We start from the raw sequence: 9,186 nt of genomic DNA, 5'->3' as shown, positions 1-9,186 counted from the left end.
GGGAAAGAGCTGTGCTGAGGTTGTGACTGTGTTTTGATAAGTATCTTGTTCTGCAGAAGAAACAAGTTTCACTTCTAAGGGTTTACAGAGGACCTCAGCCTTTCACTTTTGCTACCCAGAAAACTGTGGCTGACCAGAAGGGAGTTTTCTTCCTCACCCTGCTGCACTAAGGCCCATACTCAGCAGATACCACCAAGCATGGTAGCTTTCCTTTTTTTAAGGGGTTTAATGCTGGAATAAAGTCACCAGTAAGAAAAGGTACTCATTCTATACATTCCCTTGAAATACCTCTGCTAACCCCCACTCCCTCTGAAGCCTTCATTAGCTTCTGCAATACTGACAAGCCTTTGGGAACCAGTCTTTCCTGGAAAATGAAGTCAATGCAGCAAGTCAGCTGTTAACTTTGCAAAGGTGCTGTCTCAGATAAGAGCTTGCATGAACTATGTCACAGCTACATAGCTACTGCTTTATTCAGTGGAGTTTCAAGGCATTTCAGACATTCTTAGGTCTTAGTAACTGGGGTAACTAGTATATGGAAGCAGGATTAAATTTTATTAGCTTGAAGTATCATATTTTATTCAAGTGATAAGAAATATCATAATACATTATGCATCTGCCAGTTATAGTCCATTTTAGTTGGTTCCAAAACCTAAGCAGTAAATAAGTAAGACAGTTTTATTTAGCTTAACTGAAAAAAACAGCATTCCACACAACCAGTACTGGAGGTGTCAACCGTATAGTAATTCCAGCATTATGTAGTTATGGCTTTCCAGAAAGTCATGAAGTTAACAAATTAGAACACATCAAGAGCCATTTTCCAAAGATTTATTGAAGTAGCGACAGGTTGCTCATACTGTGCTGGAAAAAGCAGTTTTATTGAATTCAGATACTTAAAAACAGTATTGCAGCACAAGATATTGCTATTTGTAAACTAGAGTCCTTTGTAAACTCTAATCCTTCAGGGAGAGTCAGTTTGCAAGATCTAAGACCTATTTCCTAGCATAATCATCTTGCGCTCATGGAAAAACTGCAGAAAGGCACTTGAAAGCTGTTTCTTCCTTTAAGACATGGACTTTTTAAATCTTGCTGGTAAGAATTTCTCCTGCATTAGTAAGTATGCATCTTCACTTCAGCTTTACTCCAAGTCATCATGATGCTGGGAAGTTTCATTAATAACCTGTTGAAAAAACAGAGACACTTGCATTAAGTTTTAGTAGTAGGACTGTTGGGTTTTTAGAGTTAGAATTGGAACACCCAGTACCACAGAGATGTGAACAGACCAGTATCAACTCTCATCACAGAATGTGTCGGGTTGGAAGGGACCTTCAGAGGTCATCTAGTCCACCTCCCTACAGTGAATAGGGACATCTTTAACTAGATCAGGTTGCTCAGAGCCCCATCAAGTCTGACCTTGAATGTCTCCAGGGATGGGGCATCTACCACCTCACTGGACAACCTGTTCCAGTGTTTCACCACCCTCATAGTAAAGAGCTTCTTCCTAATGTCTAATCCAAATCTACCCAGCTCTAGTTAAAAACTACTGCCCCATATCCTATCACTACATATCCCTCTAAAAAGTCCCACCCCAACTTTCCTGTAAGCGTCCTTCAGGTGCTGGAAGGCCACTGTAAGTTCTCCCCAGAGCCTTCCCTTCTCCAGGCTGAACAATCCCAACTCTCTCAGCCTGTCCTCAGAGGAGAGGTGCTTCAGCCCACAGATCATTTTTGTGGCCCTCCTCTGGACTGGCTCCAACAGCTCCATGTCCTTCTTGTGTTGAGGGCTCTGGAGCTGGACACAGTACCCCAGGTGAGGTCTCACCAGAGCAGAGGGGCAGAATCATCTCTCAGTCTGCTGGCCATGCTTCTTTTGATGCAGCCCAGAATGCGCTTGGCCTTCTGCACTGTGAGCCCGCATTGTTGGCTCATGTCCAGCTTTTAATCCACCAGTAACTCCAGGTCCTTTTCGTCAGGGGTGCTCTCTATCACATCAACCCCCAGCCTGTAGTGATAACAAGGATTGACCCTACCCAGGTGCAAGACCCTGCACTTGGCCTTGCTGAACCTCATGAGGTTCACATGGGCCCACTTCTCCAGGTCTCTCTGGATGACATCCCATCCATCTGGCATGCTGGCCTCACCAGTCAGCTTGGTGTCATCTGCAAACTTGCTGCAGATGCCCTCAATCTCACTGTCTATATCATTGATGAAGATATTAAACAGCACTGGTCTCAGTATGGACCCCTGAGGGACACCACTTGTGACCATGTACATCTGGTCATCGAGCCATTGACCACTACCCTCTGGATGTGACCCTCCAACAAATTCCTTATCCACTGAACAGTCCATGAGAGAAGTCCAAGAGAAGTTCTAGTTAGTAAATAGCATGCAGGAACCATTTAAGTTTCACTCACTTAAACTGAAAACAGTATCTTGCCACAAATAAATGCCTCTGTTACTGCCACTTATTTTTCTCAGGTGACATGAGAAATCTTTTGAGAACTTGCTAACTCAGCTGTACTTAAGTATACACAGACAGTAAAACCTTGAGTGGCTGACAGCTATCAGATGAATTTTGTGATTGTTTCCACAGAATTGTTTGCTACATCTGTGTTAAGCCATGTAGCTTGGACTGCCAGATGCTGTTCTACTCAAAACATACTACCATATACAGGCTGCACTGACCAGTAGACAAACTTAGAGTACTTTAAGGTAATCAGCTGTGACAGAAATAAAATCAAAGTTACCACCAACCTGTCCATCTCTAGTTTCGACAGTCTTAATTAGAAGTGTCCTCTTTGAGTGAGTGTCAACCATTGGCTGAGACTCAATGTTGGTTTCTGCAGAAGAAAATGCATTATTACCAATAGTCTAGATTAAGTGCCTCCTCAAAGACATGAAATATAAGATTTTTATTGTCTACTTGAATCCCAACTTAGCATACAAAGAAGTGCACAGGAACAAAGGAGGTCCTCCCACCCAAGGTTAAGTAATTGCAAATACTGCAGTTATATTTAAGAAAAACAGTCACACAACTGCATTTATACAAGTTCAAATACTTGAGTAAGAGAAACTACCCAGGACTTTCTGCTAATGATAGAACAGCTGTCTAAACCGAAGTAACAGAAACAGCTTACCTCTCAGGTTCAAAGAAGCAAAAGTTGGAATAGGCATGTTAATCCTGAAGGAAAAAAGAGAAATGGATATTCAGAGATGGGTATAGAGTGTCTTTTAGTAATTGCTGTTAGACAAGTGTCTGCATGTGATTTTTACCTGCTCTCTTCACCCTCCAGCAGTTTTCTGTAGGTGGCAATCTCAATATCAAGAGCCATCTTTACATTCAGCAGGTCCTGGTACTCGCGGAGATGGCGAGCCATTTCTTCCTTCATGTTCTGAATCTCATCCTGCAGACGGCCAATAGTGTCTTGGTAGTTAGCAGCTTCAACAGCAAAGTTATCCTCCATCTCACGCATCTGGCGCTCCAGGGATTCATTCTGGAAGAGAACAATGAAGTCAAGCACTGCTGCAGCTCAGCCGCTCTTTCCCACCCTCAAGACCCTTATATTTTTTTTAAAAGGGAAGTTACATTAGCATCCTTTCTAAAAATGCCCAGACATGTTTTACACTTGTCATTTCTTTATCTTCCCCTTGCAAAGCCAAGGTGGGTTATTCTGCTACTTGATCTGAGGTATGCCATGTATTTGTTCTACCAGGTGGTAAAACAATCCCTTACAGGAAGTCCATCATATGCAGTATAAGTCAGCATGCAGGCAGTCCTCAGTGAGGGGATTTGCAGGTGCACTATACACCGTTAAATCCATTTCAAGCCAGTCTTTCAGGCAGTCAGGTTCTAGCAACAGCAGGATTTGCATCTCCTTTCCACTGCTCCTCTGGCTTTGTTTTTATAGCTTCAGCTGTACCTGGCACTCAAGCCATAAACACTTCCACAAAGCGTTACGTATACAGTGAGTATTATAACAAGGGAATGAACTCTTTTTTTTATAGCTTAAGTAAGCCTAGTTCTGTGTATCAATCTAACTAGTGCACTGTAGTGCACATAGGCAAATTGAGCCCATTGCATCCTTTTCAAAAAGTATTAATAAACTGCTGCACTGCATGGGAGATCAACTGCATTCACATGTGTATCAACAATTAAACTGAGTGCAGTACTTAAAGCTGCAAAGGGAAGAAAGTCCAAACAACTGCTGTCTTCTACTTACGCTTCCCTTGAGGGCATCAACTTCGCAGGTGAGAGACTGAATCTGTCTGCGATATTCGTTAGCTTCTTGTTTGGCCTGGCGCAGGGCATCATTGTTCCTGTTAGCAGCTTCAGAGAGATCTGCAAACTGTGGAAATCCCCAGCTTGGTTAGCCTTAGCACTTCACAGAAATCGTATAACAGACTTTTTTTGGACACAACATTTGAGGGCAACTAAAGCCATTACAAGCCTTAATATGTGAAACATTTAAATACTAGCATGACTCTTAAAATGCCTTCTATTTCTAATTGTTACAATGGAATTCATAGTTAGAACTTTCACATTTCTTCCCCCACCCCATGTGTTTCCCATCTTTTCATCATTTTTTCACCCATTCATTCACTCCTTCCTCCAGTATTTCATTCAACATCTGCTTCCAGACACAGGCATAGGAAAGACTCCAAGTATGAATCCATTTCTTTGATGCTGTACTTATGGCACAAAATGTTTTCAGCTGTACCGTGTTGGTGTCCAGTAGAGAAACAAAGGCAGTGTGCTACAGCAAAGCTGTCGTGTACAGTTAGTTCAAGCGCCTGATGCATCTGAACAGATTTTACTTACTTTGGACTTGTACCACTCCTCAGCTTCCTGAAGATTCTTAGCAGCAACGCTTTCATACTGTTGGCGAACATCACGCAGGGCAGCAGTAAGATCAGGCTTAGAAACATCCATATCAATTTGGATGTGCTGTTCCTGGAGTTGGGCCTGCAGCTCTCGGATTTCCTTAGAGAGAAGCAGACACGCAGTGCTATTACACGACAACATACAGAACATACAGAGGCAGAGAGTCTGGGCCCAAACCAGTGAAGAGTTTACTTGCTCACTAGAGTCTCAGCATCGCAAACCTCATTATTCAGCTTACCTCATCGTGAAGCTTCTTCAAGAAGACAATCTCCTCTTGCAGGGACTCAACTTTGCGCTCAAGATCAAGGCGTGCCAGAGAGGCATTGTCAACATCCTGGCCAGAGAGAAGAAAGATTAGCAGTCTTACAAAACTGATGTAGAAAAGTCTTTTATGGCAAGTTCAGTAGCATACAGACTGATGATACATCTGAGTTTTTTGGCACAACAATATGAAATCAAGAGTTGTGAAAAAAACCTTTTTTGCCACCTCCTACCCTAGCCTCAGAGATCACTACCTGGCACCTTTATTGAGATTTTGGGAAATATGCAGTGTACATAGATTACTTCATCTTTGCCAAAATATGGCTGAGCATGATCAGTAGCACACAGATCATGGTAGGTGTAAAAACTGCTTGAAGTTGAAGCAGGTACTTGGATCAGAAGCCAGAAATAAACTCTTTTAGCTTGACCACACTGAAAAAGCATTAGTCTCAGTTTGCAAACTTCAGTTTTTTCCAATGGAGCTTAAAAGTGCACCCCATGTGACTACCAGCCTATCAGTGGGCTTTATTTCTTGTTTATTGCTTATGGACTCCTTGGTGATCAACCACAGAGCCCTCTGGGTCCACAGACCACAGCATGAAAGCATACTTGTAAAGCTAGTGAGGTACATACAGGAACTGCGAGTATTTACTTCTCAAAGTGGTTCAACAGATCTCTCTTGAGAAAAAGAAGGTATGAACATAAATGCAAATAGAGTTATTCATCATTGCCTACACCCTCACAGTAGCTGGCAAAGACTCCACCTTTTGCTGGACAGAGATAGTCTTAATCAACAGTAAAAATTCATTTAAGGCATAACAGAAGATATGCCATGAAGGTTACATGGGAGCAACTTAAATTATGTTTTTTGAAGTAATTCAAGACTAAACATTGATTGGTAACTTATATTTTAAATGTGCAAGACAATTTGTTTGCAAAGGGGACAACTGTTCCTTTCATACTGGTTATATACACAGCTGTATGCTTGTGTTCACATGGTATTAACATAGCAGGTTTTCACAGCTTACTCTAAAGCTATTTTGGATTGCCCAAAGCATAAGCATTCCTACCCAAAGGTGCCATAATAGTGAGAACTGCTGAAATAAGGAGTGTTTTCTTTAGACTCCTAGAAAGCCTTGGATAACTCCTACTCAGGGGTCAGGTTCTCACTCCAGAAGAATTCTCGTTTTCTGTATCCAGCAGAACAGCCCTTTGATGTGTTATTCCATAACTTCCCTATCGATTCCAGTTTTACACCCACACAGTTCATATCGGCTGTGTTTTTCAATTCAGAGAGAATTCCTTAATTCATTTGTTCTCCCCCCCAAAACTTGAAGATCATTCTGGAAGGAAATTACATGGGTATGACTCAACAGGTTTACACAACTGGACTGACATTTGAAGCTTCCAGTGGATTTTACATAAATCTGCATCCTGAAGACTATTATTTTTTCAGGACAACTGAACACCTCCAGGATTTTTAGTAGCTTATAATAAATTGAAATAATCTTAAATTGAGGACACTTGGAATATATAGTATGTGTTTTACTAGACATTATCATTAAGCTACTGAGCGAAGAATCAGTGTATCTGTATTTCCTACATGTATGGAGATCCACATAAATTAATAAGCTACTTGTAGCCTAAGCAAACAAAGTGTAAGGCATACATCCATGCAATTGGACTAAGTATTGATTTTATCTTAAGAGATTCTTTAATGCCAGTCATTTAGTTTGCAGGGTTTGGCATCCATGCTTGCTTCAGACAAAACTGATGTCAGCCCAGGGCAGACCTGTTAGCCTTATCATGGGCTCAGGATTCCCTGCTGCCAGAGTAGCTTGCAAAGCTGCAGTAAATAACTTTCTCACTAACTGTGATGCTTGTTTTGTCCCAAAGGAAAGAACTGACTGAACCTTTAGGTTTATTTTCAGTAGTGATTTTACTCATATGCTGAGGGGTGTACATCTTTGTTCAGGAGAATTAAAATTCAGCTCATATGAGTTGAACAGCCTCAAAAGCAAGCAGCTTTTTGGAAAAAGAAAGTTCAAATATTTATTCACTTTCTTTTAAAATACTGAAGTATACAACTGCTCCCTCAAGTAAAAAGTAAATTTGATGCTACATCAGAACAGTAAAGTGTCTGCTGAAGTGTTCTAAATCCATTTATGCAGCTTCCCAGTGCAAGAAAATAATGGCTTAATAAAAAGCTCTGCATTTTTTTTTATTTATTTTTTTTACAATTAAAAGCACGGCAGGATGTTTCAGCTTCAGTGTTCTATGAATTTTGTTTCACTTGCAGAATACTCACACTGGAACAGATTTACTTCAAGCCTGCATGTTAAGCCTACCCTTTCACAGCAAGGAAAAATTAGGTATTCTGTTGTTCAGATCAAACACACCAGCATGCACCAGTTAGGTCATGAGCAGATTTAATGCAGTGTTTCCACAAACAATTTGCAATTCTCCTGCATAAGCTACACCTTAAGAGGTTAAATGCAGTACAGTTCTGACTGTACTGCACACGCAGACCTGCTGGAGGCTCAGCTCCTGAATGACCCCTTTCCATAAAGGGGGGAAGAGTCGGATGAGTGTGGGATATGCACAAAGCCAAGCTCACTCAGAAGCCTAGAGCCTTCACGAAGTTTAATTGGTTTTAAATAGAGGTAGACATGCCTTGAAACGCACCAATTAACTATGGAAGATCATTTAAACCAGCCTTAAGTCAAAGGATCCTTCAACTGAATTCAGCCATGAACCAGAATAGATTAGGTTCTCTAAAACTTAAGTTAAATGCTTCTGCATGGAACTCTACAGTACATTAAATTGACTTAGCACTCAAAAAAGCCAAACCCAAAGTTAAGGCAATATCTCCAACTGTTCTGTTTCAAACTTCCGTCTCTAGAACACCAGCAGAGACTTTGAATTCCCAGACTCCAAATGGTAGTAGGTGCCTCCGTTTCCACACATTATCTCATGAAGACACTTGCTCTCCTTCAGAGACTATAAACACACTGTAGTCAAAAGCCTTGCCCAGGGAAATGCTAACAATCAAGTGACCATTTCCTGAACTGTGACATCTACTACCGCCTGTGAAGAGCTTTGGGATGAAGTCAGCCTGTGCCCAGCTGTCTGGAGATAAGGGCAGTCTCTTCCAGCTGGGAGGAATGCTAGCAATGCCCTTCCACACCAGCAGTTTTAGGGAACAAATCTTGTTTTGAGAAGGTACATTCCTAAATATCTCCTAGTCCAAACAAGGCTTAATCCAAGTTGAAAGCTGGTTTTGCACAAGTGAAAACCTGAGCTTAACGCTTTCTGAACACTGTTTGCACAGCTGGTTCTGGCTGTCACATAGGTTTTGGTTTATCTGAATAACATCGTCGTTTCCTACAGAGACTAAACTCTAATGCAACTTGTGTCTTGTGTTAACATCTTAGTTTACAGAGGATTAAATTCTGTTTTTAACAGACATCCAGAAGAGACAGACTTGACTGCTGAGACCTCATCCTGAGGAGCAAACTTTCTGATTCTTGTCAGCAGACACCACCCATATGAAAAACTTTAAATTTGAAACCATTGTCCAGTAATGTACTGGCCAAAGGGATTCATTAAAAGGGAGCTGTTTTGTATAAAAAAACTGGACCATAGACATGATAGACACTTTTTACTAGAAATATGCCCGCACCATTACACATTTAGTAAGAATGCAGCCCACTGCGCCCTCCCCTCCGACACAAAGGGATCTATTATTTCAATCTGCTGCCACCACACTTGCCATAATGCCTGTATCTGCATTCCGCGGTGAATCCCATAGAAACCATTAATACCCTTCAGCCAAGCGAGCAGATGGCCCCCTTTCACTTTTATTGGATCGGAAAGCGATTCCACATCGAAGCGCTTTTTGTACAACAGGCTAGACTTGGATAATGCAAGACAATAGTTTTCACCTCCCCACTCAGACCGCAGCACCCCCTAAAGAAAACAAGGAGGCTTTGCGTGAGAACTGGTGAACTCCTTTGTGCGAGGAAAGCAAACTTCTGCAGTCCCACC

At 41.6% G+C, this 9,186-nt stretch overlaps 1 protein-coding gene across 1 annotated transcript; it reads right to left on the bottom strand.

Annotated features, from left to right (window-relative positions):
- Positions 1–554: 554 nt before the first annotated feature.
- VIM (vimentin) lies at positions 555–7,104 on the bottom strand. Its single transcript, XM_010184054.1, has 8 exons — positions 7,035–7,104; positions 5,117–5,217; positions 4,816–4,977; positions 4,217–4,342; positions 3,270–3,490; positions 3,134–3,177; positions 2,751–2,836; positions 555–1,177 (listed from the first exon to the last, which is right to left on the bottom strand). Exons 1-8 carry the CDS (start codon positions 7,102–7,104, stop codon positions 1,136–1,138), a joined length of 852 nt encoding a protein of 283 aa, XP_010182356.1. The 3' UTR covers positions 555–1,135.
- Between the last annotated feature and the right edge of the window lie 2,082 nt (positions 7,105–9,186).

Source organism: Mesitornis unicolor, unplaced genomic scaffold (genome assembly GCF_000695765.1).
Source record: "Mesitornis unicolor isolate BGI_N332 unplaced genomic scaffold, ASM69576v1 scaffold2695, whole genome shotgun sequence".
Classification (NCBI taxonomy): domain Eukaryota; kingdom Metazoa; phylum Chordata; class Aves; order Mesitornithiformes; family Mesitornithidae; genus Mesitornis; species Mesitornis unicolor.
The sequence above is the reverse complement of the archived record's forward strand: the minus strand, read 5'-3'. Positions and strand labels throughout refer to the sequence as shown.